The sequence below is a fragment of the Pavona decussata genome, unplaced genomic scaffold (assembly GCF_977016875.1).
Source record: "Pavona decussata unplaced genomic scaffold, jaPavDecu1.1 SCAFFOLD_180, whole genome shotgun sequence".
NCBI classification, from domain to species: domain Eukaryota; kingdom Metazoa; phylum Cnidaria; class Anthozoa; order Scleractinia; family Agariciidae; genus Pavona; species Pavona decussata.
In genome coordinates this window covers 1861842-1881381 of record NW_028145590.1, presented here as the reverse complement: position 1 = coordinate 1881381, position 19540 = coordinate 1861842, and the positions used below count along the sequence as shown (strand labels likewise).

General features: G+C 38.8%; 1 protein-coding gene and 2 long non-coding RNA genes across 4 annotated transcripts in view; 2 read left to right on the top strand and 1 right to left on the bottom strand.

Annotated features, from left to right (window-relative positions):
* The window catches only part of LOC146463205 (fibronectin type III domain-containing protein-like), a 41592-nt gene extending 41056 nt beyond the window's left edge, over window positions 1–536 (bottom strand). Inside the window, exon 1 of the mRNA XM_085084808.1 lies at window positions 467–536. Coding sequence (XP_084940934.1) covers window positions 467–521 — 55 coding nt within the window. The 5' untranslated portion in view covers window positions 522–536. The remainder of the gene's footprint in view (window positions 1–466) is intronic.
* Window positions 1–19540, top strand: part of LOC146463203 (uncharacterized) — a 72963-nt gene that overhangs the window by 43286 nt on the left and 10137 nt on the right. The gene's annotated exons all lie outside the window — the stretch shown is intronic.
* LOC146463204 (uncharacterized) lies at window positions 10388–14338 on the top strand. 2 transcript variants are annotated; one of them, XR_014856948.1, is made up of 2 exons: window positions 10388–10632; window positions 13115–14338. It is a non-coding gene; the product is annotated as an uncharacterized LOC146463204 (long non-coding RNA). The 2 variants fall into 2 exon arrangements; XR_014856947.1 differs by having other exon boundaries at window positions 10394–10674.

Below are 19540 nucleotides of genomic sequence, written 5' to 3'. Positions count from 1 at the left end.
AGATAACAATGGCGTCATCTCTTACCCCTTTTGATCAAAAGTTAAATTAAAAACGTCTTTATTACAAGTTATTATTTTTCCAGTTGTTATTTAAAGTACTCTCTCTGTTTGCTTTTTTCACTTTTTTTCGTACCCATGACTTGCATTCATATTAGTACATTCAATTTTTTCATATTTTAGGGAACCTAAAATTTAATAAGCCTCGTGGTCTCTTTTTTGTTTTCTCGCCATTTGTATTGTACAGTATGGCAAAAAAAATTATATAAAACTGATAATAAATGAATGAATAAGTAAATAAATAAGTAAATATGTCACAACAGACGCTTGTAGAGTAGAAATAACAGCTCTGAAAATTTGCAAACCAGATAAAGGAATTTAAATTGCATAAAAATTTACAGAGTTCTTCAAGTTCACGACAGAAATTGAGATATAAAAAGAATTTTTTAAATAATATGAATGCAATTACCATTTGTTATTGTCGAGAGGCAGAAAAACGAACCCAACGTAAGAATCCTCCACATAAGTAGATGACGAAAATGCCTAGAAACAAAGAGAATATATGCAATGTAACATAAATTACCCCATGGGGTTAGTTCTGCTTCGCAGTGGTCCTTTGTGGGGGGGTGGGGAGGAGGAAAATGGGGGAAGGGGGGGGGGGGTAACGTCAAAGTGTGTCTGGAGATAAAATGTTACTATGAAATTAGTATGAAATATTCAAACGGCTGTAACTGGGAAACTTGACTGCTTCCTGTAAGCAACTTTACCACGAGTGATTCTAATTTAGTAAATTTTTATGGCCATGAATTTTTATTGTCAAGAACAATAAGGGAAATATCTCTTTGAAATAACTCTTGATGGGTCGATTGGTTTCCCAAAATAAAACCATCAATTATATGCTAAGTTTCGACAATATGAGTTTGTCCACAAGACTTCAATACGAACAGGAAATGTGTTTATTTGTCCGTCAAACTCCACTTCGAATTTACCAAAAAGACCATCTCGTACAACACGAGAAAAACAACAAGATCTGATCCGACTAAAAAACATGACATTTTATAGCGAAAATACATGAGAAAATTATTTGCATGTCCCTAGGGAAAAACAAAAACAATTTAATTCCTAATGAGAAACGTCTTGGCATTCTTTCTTTTGTCCATACCTCCCCCCTTGATATGACGTAGCATATCAACGAACATTTAACCTAGTAAGTGGAGGAACTTCTAAAAAAATGCTCTAAGTAGGAATGTCACTAATCCTTTCATAATTCAATCATTGTTCCACAACAAAGTCTCTTGATTCAACATCGTTCTTAAGTAAGTTCCAAGTGACATAACTAAATAGGCCTTGTGATCTGGTTCTTCCCAACTTGAACTTTTGCGACTCTAACATGCCCATCTTGGCCAGGGTAAACTTCAATCACTCGTTCGAGAGGCCAGTGACCTCGTGGTGTGTTGGGTGAAATTACTAAAATTACGTCCCCAACTTTAAGATCTTGCTTGACTTCAGTCCACTTTCTCCTGACATTTAGACTTGGAAGCCACTCACGCAGCCATCTGTGCCAGAAGTGTCTCACTAATTCTTGCACTCTTCTCCATCTTTTCTTTGGGCTGAAGGTGGTTTCGTCCACTGAATCTGGGGCGAATTGTCCACCAATCTGACCAATTAAGAAATGGTTCGGTGTTAATTGTACATCGTCGTCAGGACTTGCAGACTGATAGGTTAGAGGTCTTGAATTCAAAAGTGCCTCTGCTCCGGTAAATGCGGTCATTAATTCTTCGTCAGTGATGTCTGCGTTTCCTAAAATTGCATGCACAGCCCATTTCGCAGCCTTGATCATTGACTCAAGTACGCCACCAAAATGCGGTGCTGCTTGGGGATTGAAGTGCCAGGTAACTCCCTGATTCGCTGTGGAGGCTTTGATTCTATCTTTGTCAAGCACTTCGACCAGTTTGCACAGCTCTTTGTTTGCCTTAACGAAATTTCCACCATTGTCAGATAACATTTCTCGGGGAAGACCCCTCCGATTGGCCATTCTGTAAAAGGCATTTAAGAACGAATCTGTATCAAGACCATAGGCCATCTCAGATGAACTGCTCTCGTTGTGAGACAGATTAACAAACACAAGTAACGTTTCTACCTCCGTGTTCCTCTGCCTTGAATGGTGATAAAAGGGCCTCCAAAATCTACTGCCGTCTGGACAAATGCTCACAGTGATAATCTTAGTCTTATCTGTGGTAGAGGGGCCATAACTTGCTTTGCTGCTTTAGCTTTTCGTCTTCGACGCTCGTTGAACTCCTTCTCCCATTCTCTTATTTCTTCGCGACAAGATATTATCCAAAACTGGGTTGATAAAGCCGCCAATGTTTAATTAGTTCCACTTGCATGCTTCCTTTTCTCGTGATAATGCTTGACAATCAGCTTTGTCACTTGATTCTTGCGGGGCAGGATTATAGGAAATCGGGCGTCTTCTGATAAGAACTCTGCATATCTCAGTCGACCTTCACTCCTGATCTGCCCTCTTCGGCAAGTCTTGGTTTTAATCCAAGCAATTTGCTGTTCTTTGGTAACTCTCTGGCGAAGAAGCGCTGTGTACTCGTCGGGAAAAGCTTCTTGTTGTGCGCTTTTAATCGCTTGAGTTTCTGCGTCCTCAATTTCTCCTGGCTTTAGCTAGCCACTCTCACTTTCATGGAGTCTACAGTTGTTTATGAAACGATAGACCCATGCTTGAACTCTGATAAACTATTGCCAAATTGAAAATCGATTTGGATTCAAACTAGTTCCGACACCTTTAAGCCTCTTGTAACCAGGTCAGCTGGATTTTCTTTAGTTGGAACGAATCGCCATTGCTGAGGATCAGTCAGACACTGAATCTCTCCCACTCGATTTGCGACAAACGGTTTGAACGACCGACTTCTACCTCTAATCCACCTCAGTACATTCATGCTATCAGACCAGAAGGTTACTTGATTCAAGGCACTGTCTAAGGCTTTGGAAACAGAATCTGAGATTCTTAACCCGAGAACTGCTGCCATCAGTTCCAATCTGGGAATACTTATCGTGGAGAGTGGCGCGACTCTTGTCTTAGCAGTTACCAGTCTTCTGGATACCAATCCACTCTTGTAACATACTCTTGAGAAGATGACAGCTCCATACGCATCCTGCGATGCATCAACAAATGTGTGCAGTGTCTCTGAAAGCATTTCCTCGTCCTGTCCTAAGCGCAGACACCTCGGAACTTTGATTTCCGGTAAATCTTCTAACTCACTGAACCATGTCCGAGCTCTTCTAGCCAAATCGCCTTGAAAAAGGTCGTCCCACTCGAGTCCAGCAGCCCACATCTCTTGCCATAGAACTTTAGCACGAATGATGAACGGTGCTAAGAAACCAACTGGATCAAACAACTTCGCAATCTTCTTTAGGAAACGTCGTTTCGTAAGTTCCAGCCCTTCTTCTGGAGGATTTGTCTTGAATGTAAATACGTCTTCGTCTGGTAATCAGGCGACTCCCAGTGTCTTCACCATTGGTACTCCACTACTGTCAAGATGGAGTTCAGAAGCTCTATCCTCAACTGGAATCTTTTCGAGAAGCTTAGATGAATTTGACAACCACTTTCGAGATCGCACCCCTGCTCTTGACCACAGCTTGTCTATTGACAGTACAGTTCCAAAGCCTGGCTATCGTCCGCCACAGAGTCCATACTATCGTCCATGTAAGTAGATTTCAGCACAGTCTCAGCGGCCATTGGCAATTCGTCCTTGTACCTCTCGGCGTTCGCTTGAGCCACAAACTGAGCTTGAAATGGCGATGAGTTTACTCCAAACACCACACGATTGAATTCAAATTCTTCCGGCTCCTTCTCTTTTTCTAGTAATAGAAAGCGCAGATATGGTCGGTCCTTTGGTGCAACTTCAATTCTCAAGTGCATCTCGGCAATGTCACAAACTAATGCCACAGGATGTTTGCGAAAACGTAGCAACACATCGTTCAAATTTTTCTGCAGCTTTGGTCCTGGCAGAATTGTGTCATTCATGGAGAATCCTTCACACTTGGCGGAGGCATCGAATACAATACGAGTTTTTGTCGTAGTTCTATCAGGCCTTACCACAGGGAAATGAGGCAAGTACCACTTGCTTGATGTTCTGCTCTCAGCTGGATCTATCTTTCGAATGTATCCTTTCTCAAGGTACTGACTGATGCATTTGGAGTAAGTGTCTCCAACCTCTGGGTTGTTGCACAACCTCTTTTCAGTGTTAAACAATCGACGCACCGCCATATTGTAATTGTCTGGCAGTTCAGGTTTGTCATCTTTCCATGGAATCGCCACTTGATATCTTCCATCCACGTACTTGATGGACTTTTCAACTTTCTCTAGTGCCAATTTGTCGTCATAATTCAGGATTTGTGCCTCTTTAAGCGTCCCAGAAGCTTCAACCTCCCAGAAACTGCAAAGTAGAACACTGATCTCATCTGAGTCTTGCCTATGTTCTCGAACAAGGTAAGTATGTGTGAAACTCGTTTGCAAGCAACTCCCTTTAAGACCATTAGGAGATCCGACACATGTCCACCCCAAAGGCGTAAGCCTTGCCACTGGCTCGCCCGATCTTCCTCCAACGTCCTTGAACGAATAATGTAACTCAGCATAATCGACTCCGATGAGTATGTCTACAAAAGGGTGTGGTCCTGGATCCGGAAATTGTATGTCCTTCAGGTGAGTCCACTTTGCGGCATACGCCCCCAGTTGATTGCTTTCATGTTTCCAGTCACCCGCTCGGCAGTAAATGCATTTATAGCTGTTTTCACGCTACCATCCAAACTCTCAAGCTCAACTTTAACAGACATGGTCTCAAAAGTCTCAGTTTGTCCATTCAAGACGTTAACGGTGAATTTCTGTGACCGTCCTTGGAGTCCAAGTTCCGCAGCTACGTCTGCATTAATATACGTCTTCGTAGAGGCTTCGTCCAACAAGGCATTCACTTTGAGTTTACTATCACAGGAACCATTCGTTACGATCACAGGAACTGTTCTCAATGCTTAGAACTTGTACATCTGCATGTTCTGCCACCGATGTAGTGTGGGATCTCTCTGTCTGATGGTCAGCGGAATCCTGAGGGAGGGAAACGACCAACGGTTTCCTTTCAGACTCAATTCCATCTTGTTGTTGATTCCTGTGGATATGTAGTAATCTGTTGTGCTTGTCCCTGCAATTGTTTATCCCACATATCCTGGTTCTGACACACGTTTGGCCAAATGGTCCCCTCCTAGGCAATGGAAACACAAATAAAGACGCTTGGCAGCATCCCATCTCTCTTGAACACTCATGGCTTTGAACTTCTTGCATCGCCAAACTCCATGCTGTCCATTACATACTTTACAAGGTCGTGACATGTATGCTGTTTTTCTGTGGCTTTCCGTTTTCTTATCTCGACCAAAGAACGTCGACCTCTCGCTATCCTTCCGATTTCGCTTCTGCTCGAAACTCTTGCTTGCTGTGTTAACTCCTCGAATGGTCTCCGAAGCCATTGTTTGAAATTCGGCCTCTTGTACGATAAACTCCTTTAACGTTTCCACTGATTCCCAGTGACCATTTTCGGACATCCAGCGATGATAGTGGGCTAACGCTGACTCGTTCAACTTTTTGCACAGACTGACATAATGTCCCTTTGCCCAGTTCTTCATGTCGACGTCCAACAAATCTGCAAACCTCTCTATATCTCTTGCGTTGCCAGGGCGAACGGACTTAATGGCCTCCAACTCTTCTACATGAAGGGCAATTTTTCTTCTCTGACAGCCAATTTTTCTCTCTAGCCTTTCCTTTGCCGCTTCGTAAGCCGCTCCTAAATGCCCTAACGTTTCCACTGCCTTAAGGGCTTCACCAGATAAATGTTGTCGAAGTTGCAAAAGCATATATTCAGGTGTCGCTGGTGCTTGATCAATACATGCCATGAAAGCTGTTTTCCATCCCTCGTAAGTTTTCTTGTCGCCGTTGAACACAAGAATAGAAACGCGCTTTAACTGGCTCCACATATCCCTACCGATGGTTGCTCCTTCTTGCGAATTTTCGTTCGCTTTTGCGGATTGAAGCGGATCCTTGTATTCCCTAGGAATTTCATCACTTTTTCTTGGGTTCAACAATTCGTACGTCGAAGGTGGTAACTTCTTTTTCGCTTCAATTAGTTTTGGAACGTTTCCTCCTTTAAATTCACTCATCGACGAATCACTGGAAGGTAACGACGGTGTCTTCTGTAAGAAAGAAGACAGAAAATCTTTCACGTTCGCGACTTGTTTGTCGGTGTCTTCTATCACTTTGTCGATTTCGTCTTCGGAGCGTTCCACATTTCTTTTGTCACCTTTTTTCTCGTAGAGAACGACTAAATCTTCCCCTATTTGGATCGTTTCCATCTTCTTTTCTTCTGTTTCTTCAAGGGCTGCTAGAATAGCATCTCTGTCAATGGTTTCTTTCGTCATCAACTTTATCAAGCGAGTATAAAGCTTCATAAGTTGCGTTTTTACGACCCGTTTCTGTTTCTTGACAGTATCGAAGAGGTCCTCATTTGCATCGGCGTCATTCAAAGCATTCTCGTCATGTCCAGCATTCATATTGAAACGTCCACAGAACCTCGCTCTGCTACCAAATAATTATATCCACAAGACTTCACTGATACGAACAGGAAATGTGTTTATTTGTCCGTTTAACTCCACTTTGAATTTACCAAAAAGACCATCTCGTACAGCAAGAGAAAAACAACAAGATCTGATCCGACTAAAAAACATGACATTTTATAGGGAAAATACATGAGAAAATTATTTACATGTCCCTAGGGCAAAACAAAAACAATTTTATTCCTAACGAGAAAAGTCTTAGCATTCTTTCTTTTGTCCATGCAGAGTTGACATCTTTCATCTCCGCGAGCTGGATGATGCAAATTCAAATTTGAGTCGGCGAAAAACTTGAAACTTCAAGTTTTGCGAGTGAAACGTTTTCTTAATTTTCACGATTCGCTTTCAAACCCTTCAAGTCCAATGAATCGAATTAGAAAATCAAGTGTTAAGAACACATCTGTTTCCCTGAGTCAAGTATTATAAGTTCCCGTGAAACAGTGACTTCTTTGAGTAAACAAAACTGGCAATTAATATTTTGCTTTTCAGTCTCTATCCTCAGTGATTTTGCAAATATTACGTATTTACGTTTCTATATGTTATTTATTTAGGTAATCAGTATTACTGTCTGCTGTCCCCCTTTTCTCCGCCCACCTCGACTAGCACCTGCTATTTGCGGGCGGAAATGTTTTGCAATGTAAATAACTGATAGCAAAGCTGTATTCAAGGTTATTTTTTATATTCTTTATAGGTTAGTAGTAAATAAGCTTGGTTTATTAAGCTTGAAGCAAATGGATGGGGGGAACATATTCTCTGCTTTGTTTATACACTTAGCTCTCCTGCCACTTTTTTTAGCTTCAGCTCAACTTTCTGTTACGCTCTATGAAAAACGTTTTTGACAAAAACAGTGTTAGAATGATTACCGTCGCGCATTAATTAGGTACTGTTGAACAGACTTGTTGTAGTTAAAATGTTTCGCTTTCGTTTAGCCATGGATTCAACATAGTTACACCACAAATACTGGATGTGTCTACGGAAGCGTTAGGACATAAGCCAGGACCTTAAAAGTGTCTCACTAGTGAATGACGAATGCGACGTTCGTCTTGAAGTACAGAGGAGCATTGAAAAATATACCCCGACCGAAATTTCTGCATGTAAAGCAAACGAAAAGTTGTTTCGCCTTCTAGGATCTTCCTCTCTCTTTGTAAATAGTCCCTTAGTTTCGAAATTGCTATTCCCCTTTAACAAAAGGGGATGAACAATATAAACGAGGAACATTTACATTAGACCTCACTGGACTTGAAATATCTTCGAAAACCCAGTTTCTGTTTTGACGTTACCATTTCTGAAATGCTTCGATTAATTAACTACATTTTCAAGGGCTCAGTAAGTTTCTTTAAATATTTTACCTCATTGACAATAACTTTTCTGTGCTTCTTGACAAACAAACCGTTGCCATATATAACTTGACAGAAAAAGGAAATTTGCATATTTTGAATCTTTTGCGTGTGTTGAATAATAATTAGATTAGACTGGCTAATAATGACGACTACCTAATTTCATTCCAATCATCTGGCAGCTGATCCCCACCTGGCCAAGTAAGTTTCTTTAAATATTTTACCTCATTGACAATAACTTTTCTGTGCTTCTTGACAAACAAACCGTTGCCATATATAACTTGACAGAAAAAGGAAATTTGCATATTTTGAATCTTTTGCGTGTGTTGAATAATAATTAGATTAGACTGGCTAATAATGACGGCTACCTAATTTCATTCCAATCATCTGGCAGCTGATCCCCACCTGGCCAACGTTTCACTTTAAAAGAATATATTCCCCGCTACGATAATCTACCTCTTTGAAGAAAAATTAGTGCAGACATTTTGCATAAAGTTTCATTTGTGCCTGCTTATTTTCTTATTACGACTTTAAGAGCGGTTATCAATAACTTTCGAGAATCCGGCGACAGAAGCGAAAATTCGAATTTCTTTTTATTTGCCCCAAAATACTATTTTGGTGAACTATTTTCAGAAATAATATTCAAAAGTTCCAGCGAATTTTTATTTTGGCAAAAATTGGGAAAGTTCGAAATCGGCCAAAACGTCGGCCGATGGCCCGATTGAAATTATGCAAATTACTACATTTTCAAAACTCTCTTTTTAAGACAAGGCAGCGTTTTCTCGAGTTGACACTTTCACAATCGTTTTTACATCCCTTGTGCTTGTTTCCAAACTATATTTTATCTCCACCTGAACATTCTTTCATTTAAAGTTGCCCACGTAAAGAATACAATGTTTGCTATTCCTTAGGCCCGGTTGATACGTCGAACTTTACATGAGCCGAACCTAATACCTATTGAGGTCGACCCAAATAATTAAGTTCAGCAGTTGATTCAGACGTCGAACCTAACTGAAGTCGAACTTAATTAAAGCTAAAGTGAGAAAGTAGATTTTCGTGGTCAGCGGCTGTTGTTTTTACTCAACAAGATTCAAATGGCGGGAAAAATGAATTCTGACATGGAAGAGCTTGTTTGGTAAAATAATGAAGACACGCCAAACACGGCTCCTATTGGTCGAGATAGGAAGAATATGACCTTCAAAGCTAATTTGCTCTTACGAGTACGTCTTTCAAAGATCTCCCTTTTCTGTACGAAAGTAAGGAAGGGTCTTTGTAGATCTCTCTTAGCAGAGGCTGATTTTCTATCAAGTGCCATTTACTCATCTGAATGCATGGTTTTAGGTTAGGCACAGAAGGGCGATATTCCGTAACAAACGGCAAAATGTTTTTGCGCGTTTTTTGTTTGTTTTGTAGTGCCGACATTCTTTCGCGGAAGTTGACTTCTGAAAGAGTTTTATCTATAAGGTTATCGAGATAACCTCTGTTGCCTAATCTCTGTTTGAATAGAGTAATGTTTTCGTCAAATGTTGGTTTTGAAGATTTTGTTCTGAGAAGTCTTGAGCCTTCGCCTTTGATATAGCCCGTTTTGGAAAGTTTCCGTCGGTTTGAAGTGCGTGTGCACGTCAAGAATAGATTCTCTTTTTTTTTTAATCTTTCGCATATCAGACAAGTATATTTACTAATTTCTAAACAAGAAGAACAAGCACATTCCTCTTTTTCCGCCATCTTCTTCAGAATTAAGTCCTTTGCGCATGCCAAGTCGATGGAACGCGCAGACCTCTGGGATAGATATAATTTATATAATTTATATGTAACGTATGCATTTGGTTCGGCTCATGTAAAAGTTCGACGTCTGAATCGAAGTCGAACTTTTGCCGTGCTATTCGACTGGCGCAGTCGAATACAACGGCGGGTCGACCCAAATACAAATCTGTCGATCCTAACTGATTCATACGTCGATCTTTACATGCGCTGAGCCAAATGATAAGGTTCGGCTCATGTAAAGTTCGACGTATGAACCAGGACTTAAATAGTAAGAGTGATTTTTGAATAGGTAATTGTTCTTATTTATTATGTTAAAATATTTAGTTTGGCCCGTGAAAAGCGAGCGCGCTAGGTCGAGATGTGTGGAATGCACTTTGACACAATTCACCATTTCAGTACTTCATGTTCCTCCTGTTACTTTGCACTTATCAATACACCTCACTGAAGCTTTTAGATAAAAGCCAAGGTATCTGTGTTCATTTCATGCTTTTATACACGTCATATAAACTAGCTTCAAACTTAAGTGCTCACCATATTGGTTGAGAAAAGATAACATCGGCCTAAGGGAGGTGACGTCATCAGGTTATTCTTCGGAGCAGCCACGAACCGAGATCCGATTATACCGGAAATTGACCTGCATTCACTCTCTTTCAGTAGTAATGGCGGACGACGGCGGGGAAATAAAGACTTCGAACGTTTGTTAGGATTCGTTATGGTAGAATACAGAGTTCTTTCCACTTTCGTTTCTCGGCGTCTGAACACTGACCTCAAGGATTTTACGTTCGATTTGTGGAAGAAACGTGGAACTATGAAAACAGTCAAGATTTGCTCAGGTAACATCGACCTACGGGAGGTTAACATCGACCTAAAGGAGGTTAACATCGGCCTACGGGAGGTTAACATCGACCTAAGGGAGGTACGTTTTATAGCACCACGTTTGTATCGTATGTGTTATACTGGCACAATCGTACACATGGAAAGCTTATTTGCAAGCATAATTTAAAACTTACAATCTTGCAGGAGCTTTTCTAATCATTGACCTGAGTGTCATTTCATTTATTGCCAACTCATGACATCCACCTACAGGAGGTTAACATCTACCTAAGGGAGGTACAGTGGCACACAGTGTACATTTTATAACTTATGTATTATAAAAGTCAATTCATAGGCATAGAAGCTTACTCTCTAGCAGGGAAACTTGGGATCATAAGGAGCTTTTCTATCATTGACTTGAATTTCATAAATATTTTTATTTTTACCAACTCATAACATCCGCCTATAGGAGGTAAACATCTACCTAAGGGAGGTTATGGTATTATAATAAGGAAGGATGGAATGGAAGAAAGCTTAAGGGGCTCTTGCATTTTGTGTACATGCCATTTTAGAATAAATTTATTTATAAATAATAATAATAATAATAATAATAATAATTATTATTATTATTATTATTATTATTATTATTATTATTATTATTATTATTATTATTATTTGAAAAGCCTTTTAATCTCACTAGAATGAGATAAATGAGAGTTTTCTCATTTTTTTATTTACACTCATAACATGGAATACAGTGAAAGGCAATAAATTGTTCTCTTGTTGTTGTTGTCATTTTTTTCTTGGTTGACCCCATCAACCTGTAATTTCCACATTAGATTTTGCTAGAAGTGACTGTTTATGACTGTAGAAATGATAGATCATTTTTCAAAAATATAACCCTTAATATGTCAGAATTTATTTTAATTTGATTTGTGATCTGACTTACAAGAGGTTTGACTGTTTGACTGCTTCATTTTTTATTTGCCATTAACCAAAAAATACAACATAAATACATTAAAGATGATACACAATATTCCTACTAAACTATTTACAAGATGAAATGTGTTAAAGGCTAGGAAGCCTATATAGAAGCCTGGGGCTTATTAACTATAGGCGTCCTGGAACTATAGGATAAACCATAGAAGTTAATGGTACTGAATGAAAATTCCAATTAATTTTTTTTTCAAAGAAGAAAAAAAAAAAAAAGAAAAAGGTGTGTAGCTCAACAAAGAGTCAATTAAACTTAGAAAGAAGGAATTTTCTAAGTCTTTTGCCAAATTGATACTTTCACGACTAAGCGAGTTGAAAAGCGTAGGACCTTGAAACCGAATTGAGAATTTTCGAAGATTAGTTCGACAATAAGGTATATAGAAAAGGTTGGAATTTCTTGTATTATAAGAATGTATCTGGCTTGCAAGAGTAAACATATTGCGAAAATAATTTGGAAGTAAGCTTCTTTTAAAAAGATACATAAATTTACCTATTTGGTATAAATAAATGTCAGAGAATTTTAAAATCTCCTGTTCTTTAAAAAGAACACCAGTATGAGCATCAAAAGAAACTTTAGATATTATTCTGATTATCTTCTTTTGCAGAACAATAATCCGATTTAAATTAGACTGATATGTCGATCCCCACACAGAAACACAATAAATTAAGTAAGGGTAAACTAGACTATAGTACAAGGAGCGTAAGGAGGTTTTGGGAAGGCAAAAACTAGACTTATAAATAATACCTATTGATTTTGATATTTTTCTAGAAACACTAAGAATGTGAGGCTTCCATGACAAATGCTCATCGAGGATAACACCTAAAAATACTGTCTCTTTCACATGTTCAATTGCATTGTTGTCAATTTGAATAGATATATCAAGTGTTTTCCTCCTTTGGGGTGGTCTAAAAACCATAAAATTTGATTTTTAAAGTTAATGGACAGCTTGTTTGCTCGACACCATTGAGTTAATTTAAGCATTTTAGAATTCAAGATTCCAGGAAGCAAGTTAAAATCTTTGTGGCAGAAAAATATGTTTGTATCATCTGCAAAAAGAATAAAATCCACGACCTTTGACACGTTACACAGATCATTTATATAGAGTAGAAATAGTAGGGGACCTAGTATAGAACCCTGGGGCACCCTGCACTTAATTTCGCAAGACTCCGTACTGACACCATTAAATTCCACATATTGTTGTCTATTGCTTAGCTAGATAGCTTTCGAACCCTCTCAGTGAAGTGCCACGAGCACCATAATGCTCTAATTTTGAAATCAAAATGTTATGATCAACGGTGTCAAAGGCCTTGGACAAGTCTATAAAAATACCAACTGTGCATTCCTTATTGTCAATGGCGGAAGAGATTTTGTCATGTATAAACAAGTAAGAGCATAAGCGCTAGCGGTGGAGTGATGCTTGCGAAAACCATACTGATTGTCAGAGAGAATGTTATGATTATTAAGAAACCTTAAAAGACGATTGTACATTACTCTCTCATTGCTTACTACAGTACATTAACAATATTGGTTTTATTTTATTTCTTTTCAGAATGCAATACTTAAACTGCACAGACCGCTGAAGAAACAGCTACTTCAAAGACATCTATGACTCATTAATTCCACAAAAGATATTCTGTACTCAATTCATACGCATAGAAGCTTACTCTTCAGCAGGGAAACTTGGGATCATAAGGAGCTTTTTTATCATTGACTTGAATTTCATTTTATTTTTACCAAGTGATAACAATTCCACCTACGTATACAGGAAGTACATGTAAACATCTACCTGAGGGAGGTCATGATGTTTATAGCACCATGCAAGTATGTATTATAATAGGGAAGAATTGACTTGAAGAAAACTTATGAATTTTAAGGGGCTTTTGCACTTCATGCACAAGGCCCTCAAATTTGGAATGACAACCCTCTTGATTTAGGTAATTCGCTTACTATCTCGAATTGTAGACAAAAACTTAGAGATTACTTCCAATCAAATTGTGAATTCATGTCCCTTTGAACTCTCGTATACACGGCTTCGCTTAATTTAATATTTTATTTGTTATTTATTTAATTTTTTTTTCATTTAAGTTATTATTATTATTATTATTATTATTATTATTATCACCACTATTATTAACATTAATATTTATCTATTTATTTATTTATTTATTTATTTGTAAACTGTAAAGTAATTGCACCATTTTGACCAATCTCCTGTACGAATTGTGCCATATAAGCCCCCGGCTTCGGCATCTCAATATTAATTTACAGGTATTACTTATTACCATGCACTCTCTTGTACTATCATTATGAATAAAGAGCATTATATATTATATTGTCTCAGTTGTTCAATAATTATTGTATTCAAACAGAAGAAAAAAAAAGAGCAAAGTCCAAATTCTCCAATGCCAAAGGTACAGTGTAAATTCAGTTCAATTTCTCTACCCCAGCCAAATTCAATTCCCTTCTTCCCAGGCATGGTACATGGTCAAATGCCATGTGGGAGGGGGGGGGGGGGGACAAGGCATTTATTTTTTGTTCAAATTTGACTTGTTCTCCAACTCATGACAATGTTCCACCCGTATTTAGAAGCATAGAGCTTACTTGATAACAAATGACACGTCATGAGCTTAAAACATGAAAATGAAAACATTTAGGGGTGGTCATTTGGATCTTTTGAAAAGCACACTCAAAGGTTCATGGCATGGCTCAATTTCATTTTGACCTTTACTTGAGGTACTGATTTGTTGACTTACAAAATAATAGCTCTTTATGTCATATCTTTTTGACTCAATAGCCATAAAGGTTAGCAACCATAACTGTAATTGAATATGGATATTTGAAAGATACATTTCAATATCAGGTGAAAGATTAAGTAGAAGAAAGACCCTCAGTTATATTTTTGGGATTTCTTTTCACAACAGCTTAAGGACGGTGCCTACTAATAGCAAAGTATTTTTGCACGGTTTATCACTATGCGGGAAAAGCAGATCTTGGTAGCGGGTATTGAGAGCCAAATTTAAGGAAATTGGGGGTAACCACGCATTTTTTAGAGATAACCAAGCAACAATTATTCTAAAAAGCAGCAAAATACAAAGCAATGTAGGGCGCTTTTTTCCAAATTGAAGCTTTATTATCTCTGAAAAATGCATGATTTCCCCCCAATTTTCTTTTTGGAAACCAAAATCACTTGCTTAGTTCTGCTTTCTCCGCATAGTTTTAAAGTGCGCAAAAATATCCCTGTAATAGTAGGCACCACCCATAGGAAACCCGAGTATCTCCAGATGCACAGAACGTATGCGCAGTAACAATAGTAGGCACCGTCCTTAAGTTCTAGTAAGGACTAAGAATCTTTCTTCCAATTAAACATTACTTAAGAATGTTGATCATTTTGTATCTTTGTACTCTAAGTGGTACATATATACCAATCTACACAATTTCCTGCCAGAGAGGAACAAAATTATGACCATTTGCATCCAATCCATCATTATATGGGAGATCCTCCGTCAATTAACCCTACAAACTTGAATATCAAATTTTACATAATTTTGCCACATGACGAGAGGTCAAGCTTGACAATAACAGTTCAACAACAAACAGTCAAACCTCTTGTAAGTGATCACAAATTAAATTAAAATAAATTCTGACATATTGAGGGTTATATTTTTAAAAATGATCTATCATTTCAACAGTCATAAACAGTCACTTCTAGCAAAATTTAATGTGGAAATTACAGGTTGATGGGGTCAACCAAGAAAAAACGACAACAACAACAAGAAAACAAGTGCCTTTAATCATCATAACAGCTATTATGCTATTTTAATGCACCTGCATTTTTTCTATTTAAACCCATAACACCTCTCACAGCAAATCTTTATGGCCGTAAAATTGTTTCATTAGATGAAGATAAATGGCCCAGCATAGGTCAGTGTGTTGCCAAAAAATAATATTGATAATAATATATTATATTCCATGTTATGAGTGTAAATAACAAAATGAGAAAACTCTCATTAATCTCATTCTAGTGAGATTAAAAGGCTTTTTAAATAATAATAATAATAATAATAATAATAATAATAATAATAATAATAATAATAATAACAATAATAATTCTTTATAAATAAATTTATTCTAAAACGGCATGTACACGGAATGCAAAAGCCCCTTAAGATTCGTAAGCTTTCTTCAAGTCCATCCTTCCTTATTATAATACCATAACCTCCCTTAGGTAGATGTTTACCTCCTATAGGCAGATGTTATGAGTTGGTAAAAATGAAAATATTTATGAAATTCAAGTCAATGATAGAAAAGCTCCTTATGATCCCAAGTTTCCCTGCTAGAGAGTAAGCTTCTATGCCTATGAATTGACTTTTATAATACACAAGTTATAAAATATACACTGTAAGCCACTGTACCTCCCTTAGGTAGATGTTAACCTCCTGTAGGCGGATGTTATGAGTTGGTAATAAAATTAATGAAATGACACTCAGGTCAATGATTAGAAAAGTTCCTGCAAGATTGTAAGTTTTAATGCTTGCAAATAAGCTTTCCATGTGTACGATTGTGCCAGTATAACACATACGATACAAACGTGGTGCTATAAAACGTACCTCCCTTAGGTCGATGTTAACCTCCCGTAGGCCGATGTTAACATCCTTTAGGTCGATGTTAACCTCCCGTAGGTCGATGTTACCTGAGCAAATCTTGACTGTTTTCATAGTTCCACGTTTCTTCCACAAATCGAACGTAAAATCCTTGAGGTCAGTGTTCAGACGCCGAGAAACGAAAGTGGAAAGAACTCTGTATTCTACCATAACGAGTCCTAACAAACGTTCGAAGTCTTTATTTCCCGGACGTCGTCCGCCATTACTACTGAAAGAGAGTGAATGCAGGTCAATTTCCGGTATAATCGGATCTCGGTTCGTGGCTGCTCCGAAGAATAACCTGATGACGTCACCTCCCTTAGGCCGATGTTATCTTTTCTCAACCTTACGTATTTTGGTCAATTTACATTTGTTACCTTGATTTTATACACAGATCAGCAAAATAAAAACGTTCTTAATCAACTCTCAGCCCGAGGAATGTTCTTAATGCGTTATTAAAATTTTGGTTAATCTCAGCCTCGACGTTCTTAAAAAAGGTGCTTATAAAAAGACTGAGTGTATTCCAAAACATATGCCATTATGACGTCACAGAAGGGATGGGTGTTCTCCCTGGTTCTCAATCACCCGTCACTCAAGAGTGGCGGGAATGAATTTGTGATTACGTTATGTCACGCTATCTGGCTGGTAGTAACAAAGGTCACGCTATCACAGCGCGAAATACTTGTACATGTTCACCGTACAGTAAGAATGGTTCTGGTTATCTGGTTTATCAGGAAATTTTCGCGAAACAAAATTCTTGCGTTTTAATTAATTTCGCGATAAATGAGTTCCATTCATCGCAAGCTTCAGATGAGGTGGAAATTTCCTGTGTCGATAAATGAAAAATTGGAGTCAGTTTGCTAATTAGCCTGTTTATGGCAATAAGCTAATCTGCGGTTTTGCACGGTTCCGCCATTGTCAGAAAGGGATCGAAAGCCCGCCACGAAATTGCATGTAAACAAGGGTGTTTCAGTTTCTTCCATTTGCCGATGGCGTCATTCATTCTCGGCTGAAGGGCCGGGCTGGTAGAGGGTCAGATCACAAAAGCCGAACCGTAAGAAGAAGGAGAAGAAAAAGAAGGAAACAGAATAGAACATGGCTAAGACGCAGATTAATTACTCGGGCCGTAAGTCGGCACGAGTTAAGGTTTTGGTAGCGTTATCAATTTTTTTTTTATTTACTTATTTATTTTTATTTTTGGGGTCGCGATAGACTTCGGGCCACGAGTTATTGTTCTCGGTCTCGTTTTTTGTACTCGGGCGGCACCAGTTAAGTTTTCGGTCGCGTTATTAAATTCTTCGCGTTCTTTGTAGTCAGGCCGTGAGGTGCCGAGTTAAGTAATCGGGGAAGGGGAGGGGAGGGCCCCGAACTCCCTCACTTTTTTTCACTTCCTTAGCTCCCCCTCCCTTTCCCCGATGTATTCTGCGAGTTGCTATTCTTTCGAGTCAAAGCATTTGGCGTCGGCTGGGAAGCGTTCGTGAACGGTTTTCCCTTAGCGCAGAGAGGGTTCTGGAGTCGTTAGAACAAAAAGGTGATGGCAATGATAGCATTTCGAGTGGGGAAGAAAGCGAAAGCGTAAGGATTAAGCCCGTGGATATAGCATAAGAGAAGAGGAGGTAGCTTGAACATGGTGCATTCGGTTTCGTCTGATTGGCAAATTAGCGAGGGTGGCAGTTGTGCGAGAAATCATGAACTTTTGGAAGGTTTGTCGCACGAGCAGCACGCGAATGAATTTAACTCCCTGCAAGATGAGGTAGATGGAGGGCATGCAAAACGCTAATGTAAAATCGAAACAGAAAAGTATAGTGAGGTTTTGCAGCTTTCTTTGGGACCTTCGCAAGATGCTGCAGAATGCTCAGAAAACTCAAAGAATTCCAAAGATTCGAATGCAGACCTCACCGCAAGGAACGCGAATGTTTCACAGCAGAAGAATGGTCATGTCGAATCGAACAATCGATCGCAAGTGCACGCTGAGGAGGAGGGGGAAAAGAGAGACAGTTTCTGACTTAGTGAACGCTTGGAATAATAGGACAACAGAGGTGTTCGATGTTTAGGTGAATAGGATCCATTAACCTGTTTTAACTTTCCAAGGTCATCTTTAAGAAATGCCGAAATCCGCCTTTGAGAAAACTGCTGCTCTTTAGCTTTTATTTAATTGTCCACGCCTCAGTTTTCATCCAGAGACTTATAAGTTCGAACTACGCATAATAAACATCAAAATAGCCCCAAAAGAAAGTACCGCTGAATAGCTTTGATTTGGGTGATTAAAATTAGACTTAATTTTCCAATTTGACTTTATAGAGATGTTGTCGAGAAAATGAACTTTGAACTGGAACTTGACGATAGATTCAAAATAGTTAATGAAGAACTTTGAACTTGATCAATTGTTAACCAACCGGATGTGAAAAGCGAACCATGTATTTTGATTGTTTTTAAGATTGGCCTAGACATAAAAAAGAGACCGACACTCGCCCGATACTTAACTTAAGCTACTGCTAACTTCATAAAAGTCTCTTGAGCTCATTTTTCGGTCCATGTTCGTTATTTCCCCTGGAGTTTTATTTTCTGCTTCATGTAAGAAAATTTGATTCTCAGGTGAAATAGTCAGTGAAACAAACGTCTCCTTAAACACTTTGTTGTCGTTATATAGCTAGCATAAACTACTGACCGACATGTCGACCGTTACCATCGATCGAGGCCCCTATAAGACACAAGATCCTTTTACTCTAACACCACAACGCCTCATCAAAGATAGCTCGCCGACCGATAGTCGACCGATTGTTTTTAAGATTGGCCTAGACATAAAAAAAAACATTGCGAAACAGGACTCGAATAGCAATAGCTAAGCGCGCGGAGTTAAGAGATCGGATATAGTGATACATTGTGAAGCCTTAGATTTGAGCCTTAACGGTAGGAACGAATTAGCCATTAAAGGAAGTTTTCATTACATGGTCCTTCGAGCCGGATAACATTGAATAACACCACGAAAAAGAAAAAATCACGACAGGGGCATTGCACGTACGCAACGAAGCTGATGGCCAAAGCAGAGGAAATCGTAAATACTACGATCCGATAGCCCGCCGATGGTTCACCGATAGTCGACCGATAGTTCGCCGATAGGTCACCGATAGCTTACCGATAGATCACCGACACTATCGGCCGATAAATAGACGCTCAAAAGAAGGATATCGGCCGAGTATAGGTCGAGTAACGGTCGAATGTTGATCGAGTGTCGGTCGAGTATCCCCGACATATCGACCGATCGATACTGGACCGATACTCGACCGACACTCGGCTGCCATTAAACTGACACTCGGCCGATATGTCAACCGAGT